This window comes from Sorex araneus, chromosome 9, assembly GCF_027595985.1.
Source record: "Sorex araneus isolate mSorAra2 chromosome 9, mSorAra2.pri, whole genome shotgun sequence".
NCBI classification, from domain to species: Eukaryota; Metazoa; Chordata; class Mammalia; order Eulipotyphla; family Soricidae; genus Sorex; species Sorex araneus.
In genome coordinates this window covers 23252097-23267775 of record NC_073310.1, presented here as the reverse complement: position 1 = coordinate 23267775, position 15679 = coordinate 23252097, and the positions used below count along the sequence as shown (strand labels likewise).

Sequence of the window (15679 nt, the reverse complement as noted above, 5' to 3'; positions counted from 1 at the left end):
AACGGTTGCAGCGGGAGGCTGGGTTTCTCTCCTGGGGTACTTCTTGGTCATCTCTTAGTACCACATCCTTTGACCTTTCTGCCTGTGCTGACCAGCACTGGTCATAGGCCGGAGGTAAAAGACCACTCCCGGCGACAGGCTACATGTCGTTCAGGTGGGTGTGGGCACAGAGGGAGCCGCAGTGTATAGGGCGGCAAGAGAGGAGGGCAAAGGCTCTTTCTGCCCTGGACCGTGTAGTCCTCTCCCTGATCCCCCCCCCACCGGGCTAAGAGGATGCCCGGAAGTTGTCTCACAGTCACCAGTGGTGTGTCACTAGAGAGAAGTGGCCTGTGCCACTGAGTGTGGTCCTTTGGCCTTGCCCCCACTGGCTGCCTGAATGGGGCGTGCAGGGTCGTTCTCCAGACAGAGTCAATCCCATCCCCCTCTCGGTTCCTCTGAACCCCCGCCTGCCTGTCTCTGGGGCAGAGGAGTGGACACCCAGAGCCCCTTTCCCAGAACCCACCGGCCAGCAGCTGCGGGAACCATGAGTGGGACTCCAAGGGCGTCCAGCCCCCACGCCCCCCCCCTCCCACACACCCTCCCCGATGCTGGTTTCCCCTCCACTCTCATTTCCGGTCTTCTCTCCTCAGTCATCTGTTTTTCCAGACTACAGTCCTGCACTTGTTTACTTCTCTGGTGCTTTAAATAGCCACACGAGAGAGCATGCCAGCCCCGAGAGCTGCTCGGGCTGGACGGAGCCCTCGCCGCTGTGTTATTCTTCGGGCCGCTTCCGCCCTGCTCGGCACGCTCTGTTCTCTGGAGCCCAGCCAGCCTGGGACTGCCTTTCCCACCGGCCAGTCAGCCCAGGACCCCCCACGGGGCTGAGGGTCCCTGTAGTAGCTGCTGGCAGTGCCGTGACCTGGGATCTGCCCCCTAGGGACCAGCACGAGTCACAGCCTCTGGGGTTAGGGGCCAGCGAGCTGGTTGTTAACCTGGTGATGGGTGACACAGTGCAGAGCCCCTGACTACTGGTCACTGTGTTCTTGGGGGCAGATGCTGGGGGCTGTTTTCCACCCCGGATTCGTCCACTGAGGCACTGTGTGCCATTATTGGGATCACCGGACGGACTGGTGCAGGCAGAGCGGGGTGGGGAGGGCGTCACAGAGCACGTCCAACCTGAGATGGACCGGCCAGGCCCGTCTGTGTTACTCAGTGTCGCCAAATACGCCCACGGGAAACCAGCCACTTGAGGAGGAAGTTTGGTTTTTCTGGACTTTAGGGAAACCCGTGACGTTGCAGTTCTCGTAATCAATCGGCTGTTGCGGAGGTGGAGGGGGGGTGCTGGGCTGTTGGGTGGGGGATATTTTTCCACACAGACGAAAGGATAGACTCCAGGGCTGATAGGAAGCCAGGCTGCGGGGGTGGGGCTTCCTGCGAAGCCTGCTCAAAAGGCCGCCGAGCTGGCCGCGCTGCAGTGCACACTCGCCCGCCCCTGTGGTGCTCTGCTCCCGTCCAGCCGCTGCAGCCAAGGATGCGAGAGACGCCGTCCACCCCCGCCGCCATGCGTGGCCTCCTGCGGTACCTCTCCCCGAGCCGGGCAGGCCGGAGTCGGTTCACCTCTGCCGAGCAGGCCCTGTGTGCCCATGGCACTGCCCTGTGGGCCCACATCCGAAGCCTCGTGCGCAAGGGCAAGGTGGGCGGGCGGCTGGTGTGCAGGGCTTTCCTGGGTGGGCATGTAGGGGCAGGGCCCACCCCAGACCGGGGAATCTCGGCCCCCGGCCCACTGCTTGCTGGCTTCATTCTTCAGGCCGGAGGGAGAGGGGGCGGTACAGGGGTTCTGCTCTGCGGGGAAGGGGCGTCCTTTCTTGCCGGCCTTGCTCTGCTTCTCTTTGCTGTTTGTTTTTCCTTACCAGCACAAAAATAAACTAGTAAACTCCCTTTCCTGGGGAGCAGGAGCGACCGGGGTGGCACTCTGCCCTTTCCTTGGGGGCAGCTGGGAGAGAGGATTCAGAGGTGACAGACCCCTTGTGCCCTGGTCAGCCCCAAGATTCACTCGACTGAGGATGTGCCACTGGGCTCTGTCCTTTTCAGCGTGTGAAACTTCCTACATGGCCTTGTACATCTGCCATAGTGCTTCGTGTGTGTGTGTGTGTGTGTGTGTGTTTTCAATGGCTGAATGTGTGATAATTTCTTGCATGGCCTTGTAGATCTATCATAGTGAGTGTCTGTCTGTCTCTCTCTCTCCCTCTCTGTCTCTCTCTCTCTCTCCCTCTCTGTCTCTCTCTCTCTCTCTCCCTTTCTGTCTCTCTCTCTCTGTCCCTCTCTGTCTCTGTCTCTGTTTCTGTCTCTGTGTGTCTGTGTTATTGCTTCATACACAGAGGTCACGAGGTGTAAAGTCACAGGCTGCTGAGGAGTGCCAGGTCCTGTGGGATCAGGGTGGCTCTCAGAATTCCCTGCGGAGGCCTCTAATGGCCCAGAGCTCAGATGCTCCCCCGAGCGGCTCATCAGGCCACATGTGGCACCCTGGGGACCTGTTTTTTTCTAACAAGACCTCCCCGGAGGCCAATCCTTTCAGCCTGACCCACTGGTGTGGGCTGTGTGCTCCCCACTGCAGGGTGACAGTGCCCTCCCAGATGGAATTAGGGACATGTGGCCCGACCCGGAGGGTTTGGATGACGTTATAGCAGTCCGAAAGGTGACAGCCGTGTGGGCGTGCAGACTGCTCTCTGGGGGCTGGACATCTGAGGGGCTGAGGCTGCCTCCCTGCTGCCCCCTCACTAGTGATGTGCTTGGGGACAAGGCTCTGGCCTCCGTCCTGACTTCAGACCCCAGGGTCCGCTCAGACTGGAAGCTGCCCTTGGGTGCAGCCTCAGGGAAAAAACAACAGCCTCAGTTTCTCGCCAGCACTACTGTGGGAGCTGACAGTTGACATCGGGCTTCCCGAAATGTCTTATAGCCCCCAACTGAGCGGTAGGAAGCATCTGTGATGGGGTGAGCGGGGGACCCTGTTAGGAGAGGGACAGAGGGAGGAGCAGGAGGCAGGGCCCGAGCTTTCACTGACTCTCCGCTTCCTCAGGTTTCCCCCAGGCTCCTGTCTCAGGCTGAGGAGTGAAGTAGCTGGCCCGGGCTGTTGGCTGCTGTCTGAGCGCACCCCGAGCCCTCCACTAATCACGATTTCTTGCTTTCAGCTGGACCCTCAGACCCTGCAGGACAGAGACTGGCAACGGACCGTCATCGCCATGAACGGGGTATGAACACACATGGGTTCTTTGCGTGTTTCGTTTCTGGGTAACACTCGGGTGCTCAGGGGTTACTCCTGGCTCTGCACTCAGGATCACTCCTGGCGGTGCTCAGGGATCCGTATGGGTGCCAGATATCGAACGCCAGTCGCCAAGTGTAAGGAAACCCCTCCCCACTGTACTATTGCACAGGATTCCGTACAGGCCCATTCCTTTCCCCCAGAAGTTGAAGGCCATCACAGTTATTTCTCAGCAGTCAGAAAGGGCTGGGCTGGGCCCTTGTTGGTGTGGTTGTGTCGCCAAAAGAGGGGAGGGCTGGAGGGTAGCCACCCATTCCCCCCAAAGAATGACCCAGTAGACCCACTAATGACACCACTAGACCTGCTCAGGCCTGAGCTCCCAGATTTGCATGTAGAAACTGAGACCCCTGATTGTTCTTTGGTACCCCCACAGACTTTCAGCTATTAGAAATAAATAAGATACTACCACACACTAAAAACAGCCCGTGCATGTATAGCAAAGTATTAACATACGGTAAATTGTTGCTTTGGGGTATATTCCTTTATTCTATTTTTTCTTTCGTTTTTTTATTCTGATTAAGAAAAAGAAAGAAGCGCTGGCTGCTCTAGGGGAGGGTTCTGCAGAAGCTGCTCCTTGCACCCTTCCTGCCTCTTTCTGGGTGGGACTAGAGCCTTCCCTGCGCTGGCACCGCAGGTGGCTCGCCCGGGGCTGGGGGTGGAAAGGTCTGCCAAGGTCTGCCACGGCTCCAGGGCCCCTGGGCCCTTTTGAGCTGGTGAGAGACCGCGCCCCCTCTTCCTCCCACAGATTGAAGTGAAACTCTCAGTCAAGTTCACCAGCAGGGAGTTCAGCCTGAAGAGAATGCCTTCCCGAAAACAGACCGGGGTCTTCGGAGTCAAGATCGCCGTGGTCACCAAGTGAGTGACAGGCCTTGGACTCAGGCATCCGGTGCTCCCGCTGGTACTCCCCCTACCACCACCACCACACACACACACAGTGGACCTCTTCTTTGTGCTCGGTTTGGTCATGGATTCCACCCAGGACTGGGCGACACTCTTGTCTTTAGCTGCCGTCCGTGGTTCCTGCATAGCTGGTCCCCTGCAGTCAACTCAGTCCAGGCCACAAGTAGTCCCGTCCCTCTCTGTGTGTCCCCACAGCTCCCAGAGCTGTACGGGAACAGCGTTTTCTTGCCTCTCCTGGGATGTGTCATGATTGACCATGGCTTCCTGCTGGACCGTGGCGGCCCCTGCCCTTTGGTCCCAGGTCAGTTGAGAGGAGAACCGAAAGTGTATTTCTTAGAGCAGTTCTGGGGCTCTTGGGTCACCTCCTCCGGGATCTGTTTCCTTCCCGGGGTGGACTGTGGGCCCTGAGCTGACCTTGCTAATCCGAGGGGCTTCTGGGGGCCCCAGTCAGCTGTTCCCACACATCTGGTTGTCTGCACGCCATTCCCTGTCCCCCCAGTTCCTCCAAAAGGCTGGGTGCGAGCAGCTATTCAGATCAGTGCCAGTAAAGAGGGCGGCTTGGGAACGTATTTTGCCGGGCTCAAACAGAACTAAAATTCAGCCCCCAGACAGCAGCATTCCTGCAGGGTCTCCTGGGAGATGCGGGAGCATCAGAGCTTCCAACAGTGCGTGGAATGAAAGGAACATGAACTTAGTTGCTCATCAAGCAGGTGTTTGTTCAGTGGTTGCTGTGTGCGGGGCCCACCTCTTGCCAGGGCCTGCCTGGAGAGGTCAGGGACTTCGTCTTCTGCGTAACCAGTAGCAGGGTTGGGCCTGGGTCTGATCTCCCAACTCTCGGGATGCCATCAGGCCACCTGTTGTCCCAAGTGCTGATGTCCCTTCCCTGCTTTCTCCCAAAGAGCCTGTGTAACTTGCAGGACTCCCAGCTGGTAGGATGGGAGCACCGTCATCCTTCACTTGCAGAACAGGGGCTACAGAAGTCCCAGACTGCACGCGCACCCCAAACCTGGGCGTGTTCTCAGTCCCTCTGCAGGTGTGCGGCTGTGCCGCATGCGATGGGCCGGCCTGGGCCGGAACCAGGACTTGCAGGCCCTGAGCTCCTTTGGCTTCCCCCACAGGCGGGAGCGGTCCAAGGTGCCCTACATTGTGCGGCAGTGCGTGGAGGAGATCGAGCGCCGCGGCATGGAGGAGGTGGGCATCTACCGTGTGTCCGGAGTGGCCACGGATATCCAAGCGCTGAAGGCGGCCTTTGATGTCAGTGAGTGTCAGCCCCAGACGATGTGGGGCACAGCTGGGAACAGGGGTGGAGAGGGGGGTGGGGGTGGGGTGCCTGTTCCTTTATGCCCTGCTACCTTTTCCTCACTCCCTGATCTGTATTGGTTTTTTATTTTCTTTGTAAACTGAAGTTTATGGATTTGCTGTTGGTGTGCAGTACCATGTAGATTTTGCAAGCATGGCTTTGTATCTCAGCATGCATATATGCCTCACTGCACCCACCACAAACTTCTAGTGCGATTGTGCTGTCATGTGTTCTTTTAATGGGGCAGAGGGGGAGGGCTCCCCAAAAGTACTCGAGCGCCCCAAAACCATTCCCAGTTTTACTTGACCTGGCTCTGTGCCCTGAGTTTTGTACTCTGGGACCCTCTGGTCATACCTGTTCTAGTGCTTTGAGGTACCTTCCCAAATCCTGTTCTGTATATTTTTTTCTCTTTAGATTCTTTTTGTTTTATTTTATTGTGGGGTAAAATAAAAAGCAATGCTCTGGGGGCGTCAGGCTGCACTCAGCCTGGCTGTGTCGACCAGGGAGTTCAGGGCTTGGGCCCTGTGATGTGCTCCTTGGGTCTGTCGGCGCTTAGGACTACTAAGACCACCCCCGGCTGCACTGTGGGGGGCCACGTGGTGCCAGGGATCAAACCCAGAGCCTCACTCGAGGCATGCGCTGCCACTCCGTGAGCTCTGCCCGCAGCTTCGTCTCTGTCCTTGAGTGAGGCCAAGGGAGCTGTGTGTGGCGGCCATGCAGAAGCCACTCCTGAACTGTGGGGAGAGTGACCCAGTTCCTGCCGTGTGTGGCCGTGCCAGCCCCTTCTCCCTCCCCTGCCTGCACGTGCTATTGAGGGAACCGTGTCCGCTGGCAGACAAGGACTCGAGCGCCCAGGGTGCCCACAGAGTGGAAGATGCCAGGGGCAGAGCATGGTGCCAGGGATAGCCCAGGGGCTCAGCGCCTCCAGCTGGGCTGGATTGGGCCCGTCTGGTGCCCCGGGTCAGTTGCCCTGAGCCCAAAAGGAAGGTGCCAGTTGAAGAACCAAGTGGAACCCGCCCACCAGTGTCCTCCCGGTGACCAGGCAGTCCTCTGGGTGCCACTTCTTGCCCAGCCCTGCCCGTCCTCCTCCGCTGGCCTCACTGGGCAGCCGGGATGAGCTGCCGGGAAGCTGGGAGCTGCACACGCGCTGCCGAGACAGGAGAAGACCCGAGCGGGGCTCTGAGGGGGTCCGTGTCTGTGCTCTCCGCAGATAACAAGGACGTGTCCGTGATCATGAGCGAGATGGACGTCAACGCCATCGCCGGGACGCTAAAGCTCTACTTCCGAGAGCTCCCCGAGCCCCTGTTCACCGACGAGTTCTACCCCAACTTCACGGAGGGCATCGGTGAGTGCGGGAGGGGCTGCGGTGCGTCCACACGAGACTCAGTCCCGGGCGGCCTCAGCTGGTCCCCGCAGGGCTTTCTCTGTCCTCTTCCCTCCGGGGACAGCTGAGAAAGGGAAGCTGGAGGTTGTGGCCCATCCTAGGACAGGGCTGGAGTGGTGTCCTGGCGGCTGCCCCCGTCATGGGACCACCTGCCCTGCTCCCCCACCCGTGTCCCATCCCCCCAGTCCCTGCCACCACGCATGGCTTCGAGGCCAGCCTGTCACTGAGGTCATCATCAGGAAGGGGACATCTGCCCCGCCACCCACCCCCAGGGCCGCTCAGCCCGGTACAGTCTCTGCTCCTCGTCTGTCCCTCCCTCTCCGTGCCGCGCTCCTGCCTCAGCCTCTCCCACAGGACACGGGAAAGGCCTAGTAGACCAGGAGGATGGCTCCACCCCGCCCCACATGCCCAGGGTGCCCGTGACCCCTTTGTGATCTAGAAAAGAGACCTTTGGAGTGTCGGAGTGCTCCCCACGACCCCCTCCCCAAGCTCTGTGCGCTCCCGGACACGAGCGTAAGAAGTAACAGCCTCGCCTGCAGCTCTTTCAGATCCCGTGGCTAAGGAGAGCTGCATGCTGAACCTGCTGCTGTCGCTCCCGGAGGCCAACCTGCTGACCTTCCTCTTCCTTCTGGACCATCTGAAAAGGTAGCCCCCACTCGAGCCCCCGGGAGGCTCCAGGTCCCACAGGCAGCCAGGGGCCTGTCCCGCTGGGCCCTGCTCGCCAGCGCCCGGCCTCGGTTCCCCAGCCCCGCCGCAGTTACCAGGAGAGCAGCCCTCTCTGAGGGAAGAGTGAGGTGCTTCTGCCAGGGGTGTGGCCAGGAGCTGACCCAGCCAGTTCCTGGCCTCAAGTCCCCTTCATCCCAGGCCTCTGCGGGCCCAGAGCACCCGGGCACGAAGGGTGGGGTGTGCTTTCAGCATAACCAGGGCCCTGTGTCTCCAAGGGAGAGAGGGACGGCTCCCCGACACCACCTCCCCTGGGAGATCCCTGGTGCCTTGGCCCCTCCTGCGGGCAGTGTTGTAAGGGGGCCCCGGTGTCGGCTTTCTGCAGGGTGGCCGAGAAGGAGACGGTGAACAAGATGTCCCTGCACAACCTCGCCACGGTGTTCGGCCCCACGCTGCTCCGGCCTTCGGAGAAGGAGAGCAAGCTCCCCACCAACCCCAGCCAGCCCATCTCCATGACCGACAGCTGGTCCCTGGAGGTCATGTCCCAGGTACTGGGAGACATGGTCCAGCCCACTTAGCCCACCCCACCCTGGCTCCCACTGGCTCCTGGGGACCTGAACTGCGTGGGGGAGGTGACCACGGTTCCCAGGGATTCACCCAGTGCTGTGTGGCAGGACAGACCCAGGCTGTTTCTGTCTGTCTTACTCGCACTGTCCCTCTTGGTGGTCCTGAGGGAGCCCAGATCTCTTGCACTTGGGGGCTGGGGGCAGAGGTGGGGGCTGAGAGCCCAGCTGCGCTGGTGCCCTGGGCTCTGGCAGGACGCCTGCCCTGCTGCCCTGCGCACTTCCCTCACTTCTCCCCCTCCCTGCTCTGCCCGGCAGGTCCAGGTGCTACTGTACTTCCTGCAGCTGGAGGCCATCCCTGCCCCAGACAGCAAGAGACAGAGCATTCTTTTCTCCACTGAGGTGTAAAGACCCAACTCCATCTCCAAGAGGGTGACAGAAAGGCCTTCTGCAAAGCAGGAACCAAGCTTCTTGAGGAATTTGGACATCCCAAGGGCCTGGCCATCTGCCAAGAGACAGCTGCCCGAGGCAAAGGCCACGCCACCGTGGCCGGGGCAGTTCCGGGGGGCCACCCCCAGTGAGCCCCCTGCAGGCCTCTGACTATGGCTTTCCGTGCTGCCACCAGTGGGGGGCGCCCCAAGCCAGCACATGTTGAAGTGCTCGCCTGATGGAGGCCGGGCCGGGGACCGGGCGAAGGGATCGGTTTTTATGGACCTAACTTATATCTGAGTTTAAACTATTTCTACTGGATCACTCGTCAAGATGCACCCTTTCTGGGGAGAAGGGAACGCAAGCAGGTCCCCTCACTCTGTGTCTTGAATAAACACTGCTGCTGCTTCAGAGTGTGGGGCCAGTTCCGATCCCCTGACGCCGGCATCCCGACTCTCCTAGGAACAGGGTTCCAGCGCCGCGTGGGGGTGGGCCCTTTCTCCCCCTCCCCCCCTCTCTCTCTGCAGATAGGGGTTGGCTGCCTGTCCTGTCCTCTGCTTTTTCAACGTCCCCCACCCCCACTGTTCATTTGCCTCCTCAGGAGGCAATGCCGTTACTCCCGGGGCCCCCAGGGGAGAAACTCAGGCCGTGCACTTTAGGGTGGGCTCACTTAGGGAGAGCAGCCCCCAACACCACCCTGACCGCTCCCCCCGGGGCCCATGCGCCCCTCCCGCCTCAGAGGGCCTTGTTGACCCAGCCCGGCTCTTCTCTGCCCACATCCTCTCCTCCCCCTGGCCGCACCCCCCACCCCAAGATGCTTCATCCCCTGCCCCCATCCACTGACCAACTCAGTAACTTTCTGTACGAGTTTCTTTGGGGGGGCAGCCTGCTAAAGCTTGTTTAAAACTTCGATCCCAGTAGCCTTTTGATACTTGATACTTGACTATTTTAAAGTTTTATACGTAGTTTCTAATTTTCTGCCCTAATAGAGGCCGCTAATAAGATATCAGAATGTATTCTGTGGACAGTTGGCTTCCTGAAGAACACAGGAGCCGTTTTCTGAAGTTTCCTGAGCCCTGGGGACTGGGCGGGGCCAGGGGGGCGGCGAAGCTGGGGTGGGGGGCCAGCAACAGGCTGCCTAACCCAGATCGTGTGGGAAACAGACCTACCCCCCCAGCGAGCCCCTCTGCTCTCCCTCACTGTGCGAAGGGAACCCTCCCGTCTGAGAAACAGAACTGGTAACGCCACTAGAAATGTTTTGAAGAAACAAACCTATAAATGACAGCATTGTTCATCGTTTTATTAAAAGGGTTTGGGGTGAGGAACACAGGAAAATGGACAGCAAGGTTGCACGGGGGAGAGAAGGCCTGATCAGCATCAGCCAGAGAAGGGGGCACAGATGGGAACCGAGGCTGCCCCTGTGTTTACACCAGTGGCACTGCGCTGTGCCCGGGGCTCCGTGGTGCCCGGGGCTCCTGGTGTGTTTGTGAGCTGTTCCTGCCGCAGGTGGCAGCTCTCCGGGGGCACCTACTCTCACCTGCGGAGCAGCCGAGGTTCTTTCTCAGGGAAGGCGTTACTTCTGTGTGCTGTGTTTGGTTTTTCCCTTTGTTCCTTCTCACAGTGGGGGTGCACCCATCATTTTAAAGCAGTCCCTTTGTGTGGATGAGGGAGCACGTATCTTTTGGGCCCTGGTGGGTTTCTCCTGCCTCTGGTTCAGGCCTGGCTTCCATCCCCGCCTCTTCCCAAATGACGGTCCAGCAGAGGCCGTGCTCACCCACGGGGAGGATCCAGGCGTGTGGCTGAGAGATGCCCGACTGGGCAGCGCGGAGAAGCCCTAGCGAAGGAGCCATTGTCAGCAGCAGGGGGGTTGGGGGAGAGCAGGAGCACTGGAGCTGTGCGTGTGAGTGCTGACTACAGCGCCTTCACCTTGCCAGGCACTTGCCTCTCCTCTTCCTCCTCAAGCAATGCCCAGTACTGGGTAGGGGGAGGGTAGCAAAAGAGGGGCTGGAGTCATAATACAGCGGGTAGGGCATTTGCCTTGTACACAGCTGACCCGGGTTTGATCCCCAGCATCCTGTATGGTCTCCCGAGCAAGGCCAGGAGTCATTCTTGAGTGCAGAGTCAGGAGTAACCCCTGAGCATTGCTGGGTATGACCCAAAAAGCAAAAAAAAAAAGCAAAAGGGGCCAGCTACCTGAAAAGAAATTTTTATTTAAATGGGACTTTGTTTTTGGTTTATTAATTTACAAAAGAACTACCTGTCTATGAATTGCTCAAAATTACTTTAACACAGGTGATATTTTAAAATAACATCATACAGTGAACAAAATAACTACTCTTATTCATAGCATTTTAGAAGTGGTACTGCAAAGCCCTCCTGCTATTTCTCTCAATCACATCCATGAGGGGAAAGAGAATTTTCTTATGGTCATCTTTAGAAATCCACCACTTGTCTGGTAGGCAAGGTTATCTGAATTAAGCAAATTAATTTAACCCAGTAAAAATTTTTTTATATCCAGAGCTAGAACAATAGTACAGTAGTGAGGGGCACTTATATTGCACATGTTTGACCCAGGTTCCATCCCTGGCTTGTTGGGCGACATCCTGAGTGCTCAGGGGCTATTCCTGAGCTCGGGGATCACTCCTGGCATTGCTCAGAGGACCACATAGGTGGTGCAAGGGATTGAACCAAGGTTGGTCACATGTCAGGCAAATGCCCTAACCTGAAAAGGGACTTTGTGGCCTGGGGAAAGTTCAAGACCGGCAGCCCATGGGTTGCATTCGGACCTAGATTGGGTCCCCAGCACCAATATGGTCCCCTAAGCACCACCTTGAGTAACATTCCCAAGCAGTGTGCCAAGATTAACCCCTAGGCACTGCCAGGTATGACCCAAAAACTAAAAAAGGGGACGGGAACTTTTTTGGATGCTGCATAGGAATACATGGGACCGTTCTGAGTTTCTCAGTACTGGGGGCTTATCTCTGGGCAGAGAAGAGATCAGCCAGGGCCTCAGTGGAGAGTCTCTGGTCATGGGACTCCCTCGGACCCAGCTTTTCTGGGGGTGGATGAGCCTCCTGCCTCCCTCTCACCACGTGGTCTCTTGTTAGGAAGCAGAACTTTGTCTTCTGCAGGAGCTAATGTGAGGGAGGGCATTTGGGAGTTGTGTAGGAATCACTGATGAGGTTTAGGGCTCTGGTCAGACCCACAGACCCTTGTCTGGACTACTGAGCTACCCACACGGTCCCTGATTTTGTTCTGTAAAGGCAGTTTCTGCTCAGACTAACTCACGAGACCCTGCTTCTGCAACTCTGACCATCTCCCAGGTCAAACACACACAAGGCCATTCCTACAATCACCGATCTGCTCTTTGAAAATATTTTAATAAGATTAATAATCACCTGATAATTTGTAGAATTACCAACAACTGAAATCTCATCACTTGACCCTACTTGGCAGTATTACATATTTTATAGTACCAGTGGTAGAAAAAAAACAGACATGATTAAACCATAATCATGATTAAGACACATAAAGGGTGGCAGTTGCCTGAGAAAGGTTCTAAGGATTTAAGGTAGAATTTGAATGGTAGCATCAGGGAAGGCACTTGCATGCAGTCAACCCTGGCTGGATCTCCTGCGTCCCATGTGGTCCTCTCGGCTCTGTCAGGGATGATCCAGAGCACAGAGCCAGGAATAAACCCTGAGCACCACCAGGCATGGCCCCAAACCAAAAAGAGTTTGAAGTAGTGGATTATCAGGCAATTTAATCCTACAGGTAAGTTTGTTAACGGAGTCCTGTATTAACATCATCATTCTGTACTGTTGGGAAAAAATATTCTAAACATGAAGACACGGAGACCTAGTCTGGGGAGCATAGACTCTGCGAAGTGGGCATGTATGGTAAGAGAAAAGAATTCATTTATGCCCCACTTCAGTGAAGGGCTCAGTCTCTGGGGTGATGAGTCCCCCTTCTGGAATGGTACACAGCCCAGTCAGGCCACGTCTGGATATACCATAGTCCTGTCATGCCATAGTCACAAGCCTTGACAGGTCATCTCCATGTGGCAAGCATTGCAGAGAAAAGTACATCATACCTGTCATTTGGGCAAAAGTATCCCTAGTAATCATGGTGACATAAGACCTGAAGAATGTGTAGAAGAAAGTCCAACTAGGAGAAAGTGAAAACATGAGAATATGCAGGAAATTTTTTTAAATCTTTCTGTTTTGTTTTCTTCTGGGGGGAGGCACAGCCAGTGATTCTCTGGGGTTACTCATGGCTTTGCACTCAGGAATGACTCCCAGTGATACCTGGGGTGCCATATGAGATGCTGGGGATCGAACCCAAGTCAGCTGTGTGCAAGGGAAGCACCCTACCTTCTGTACTATCTGTCGGGCCCCAAATAGTTTTCTGATGAGGCGAATCCTATGAAAGTCTATTTGTTACACGTTTCTGCTAATGTGCACAGTGATGTGAGATCTTCCCGTTGTAGCAGCCAGACAGTAAGTAGCGGAGGGTTGGGAGAGGAATGAGAGTCTGAGGTTACTCTAGGGGCTGGAGACTAAAGGACACTCGGAAATAGCGCAGTGGCTTCTAGCCTTCGGGCTGGGGTCTTTCTGTTTCCCTTCTGCTTGCCCTGAACCAGCACTGGGCACTGGTGTCGACGGCCCCTCTGCAGGGGAGTGGAGCACCCAGTGATGAGCAGCTTGGCCTTGGTAGAGCTTTAGAATGAGTGTCTGAATGCGACCAGGCTGAGTCTCGGAGCTCTGGCTTCCTTCCGTTTCACAGAACACTGGACTTTGTGCATCCACGCACAGGCATAACTCCGACTGCTGCACAGACTTCGCCAGGTCAGGGGGCATGACAGCCAGCAACCTCAGGTTCACAATGGCACAGATAAGAGACACCAAGAATTTCTCCCTGGCCATTATGTGTGTCCTTGCAAATGATCACAATAGGATCAGCAGTTTATCAAATGCCCAGAAATCTGCTCCTACCGGTGTTCTGTTATGGTTCTCTCCCCTACTCGAGAGGTTTCACACACTGGTGTGGACAATTTGGCTTGCCTTGAAGCTCGTAGGTGATCTTAAAGGACTCCCTGGAAAATGGCCAGAGTGAGATTGAGCCAGATGTGCAATATCTTTAAAAAACAGAAACAAAAACAAAAAACCACCTTTTCAGTACTTGGACTCAAACCCAGGATCTTTATATCTGCATTTTTCTGGTGATAGTGATGATAAGTTATATGTTGATATAAATGCTAAAATATTAAGGATCTTTGATACTTTGATTTTCTTTAAAGTTAGAAATGTTTCTAATTTGTGATGCTTAAATATCTAAGATATATTTAACTGCCATGGAAGAGCCTGGCAAGCTCCCCATGGCGAATTCAGTATGCCAGATACAGTAACAATAATAGGTCTCATTCCCCTGACCCTGAAAAGAGTCTCATTGGGAAAAATGTGTAACGAGAGGCTCCTAAAGTCTCGGGGCTGGGATGAATGGAGATGTTACTGGCACCCGCTCGAGTAAATTGATGAGCAACGGGATGACAGTGATACAGTGACGATAAGTATCTTTTATGTAAGTCAAGTGCTCTAGAACTGAGCTTTGTGACTGACAATAATATCTATAACATTTTAAAAGACTTCTCTTTTCCCTCTTAAAAGGCATCTTCTGGGGCTGGAGCGATAGTACAGCGGGTAGGGCATTTGCCTTGCACACGACCAACCCAGGTTCAATCCCTGGCATCCCATATGGTCCTCCAAGCATGGCCAAGAATAATTCCTGAATGCAGTCAGGAGTAACTCCTGAGCATCGCTGGGTGTGACCCCAAAATGGGGGGTGGGGTGGGTGAGAGGCATCTTCAGGCCAGATGGGCACAGGCTGTGACTGACTGGCAGCTGGTTATAGGGGCTCCTAGTGTGCTGTGGTATGTCAGGGAAATGACTTCACCTTCTGTTCCCTTATCTATGATAATAGTCTAGGCTACTGACTTTTCACCCCTATCACCATACCTGTACACATTTATCCCAATGCTATCTTTCCACAACCTCTGGGAAGATCTGCTCCCAGCTTTGAGACCTACCCAGGGAACACAATCAAGTCCTCATTCTTCCCTGTGTCTAAGTCAGTGGTGTGTTTCCCAGGGCCGTCTCCCTGCCTGCACAGTGGAGGCTAGAGTAAGCAGCACGGATACCCTAGGGTTGTCCCTGTCTTTACATTTTAACATTGGAGGAAAACAACGCTGTATAAAGAGGGATGCTGAAGAATCCATGAACTCCAAAACGGAAGCCTAGGGCAGGGGCTCAGACTTGACTTTTCTCTCTGGATTTCAACTGTGCTCTGAGCCAATTCCTGCCTTTCTATTGGCCTCTGTTCCCGCTTGTACAAAATGAGATTAGAACTGCATAACCATGGGTTAGCACGGAGGTGACCACCCGGGTGAAGCAAGGATATGAAGGCAGTCGTGGATCTAGGACACAAACTACTCAGATAAACCTAGTCCAAGCTGCCAAGGGCTCACCCTCGCCCTCATGCCACTGGCTTATATGTCTCCAGTCACCAAAACATTCTTTCCCCAGCCCCTGAGGAAGCACCAGTGAAGCCAGGCCCCAAATTTGAGGACACAGACCTGGATTCAGAGCTAGTTCCACCTCTTGTCAATGGGGGAAGATATTAAAACTCTAGGGTAGAACTGGAACGATAGCACAGCGGGTAGGTCACTTGCCTTGCAGGTGGCCGACCTGGGTTTGATCCCCAGCATCCCATATGGTCCCCTGAGCACCGCCAGGAGTAATTCCTGAGTGCAGAGCCAGGAGTAACCCCTGTGCATCACAGGATGTGACCCAAAAAGCAAAACAAAAAACAACAACAAAAAAAAACATCTCTAGGGTATCACCTCTCGCTTCATTGGCACCCTACAACCCACACCTTTGGTGAGCTCATCCTTGAGTGTGGCTGGATTTATGCTCCATCACACAGACAATGGAAAGCAATGCCATGCCAATCCCAAACCTGGTTATAAAGCATCAGTTTTAACTGACTGCTACCTGCTTGCTACCTGCTCTTCACACTGGCATGTCTAGTACGTCTTCTTCCCTAAAACCCATCACTCACAGAAGCAAGCCTCTTTTCCCCTTTCT

The 15679-nt window shown here is 55.5% G+C and overlaps 1 protein-coding gene across 1 annotated transcript in view; it reads left to right on the top strand.

The window, feature by feature from the left end:
- BCR (BCR activator of RhoGEF and GTPase) overlaps positions 1-8951 on the top strand; it is a 115717-nt gene extending 106766 nt beyond the window's left edge. Inside the window, exons 17-23 of the mRNA XM_012935169.2 lie at positions 3168-3227; positions 4044-4153; positions 5317-5456; positions 6709-6843; positions 7422-7527; positions 7931-8093; positions 8427-8951. Coding sequence (XP_012790623.2) covers positions 3168-3227; positions 4044-4153; positions 5317-5456; positions 6709-6843; positions 7422-7527; positions 7931-8093; positions 8427-8516 — 804 coding nt within the window. The 3' untranslated portion in view covers positions 8517-8951. The remainder of the gene's footprint in view (positions 1-3167; positions 3228-4043; positions 4154-5316; positions 5457-6708; positions 6844-7421; positions 7528-7930; positions 8094-8426) is intronic.
- Positions 8952-15679: the final 6728 nt, after the last annotated feature.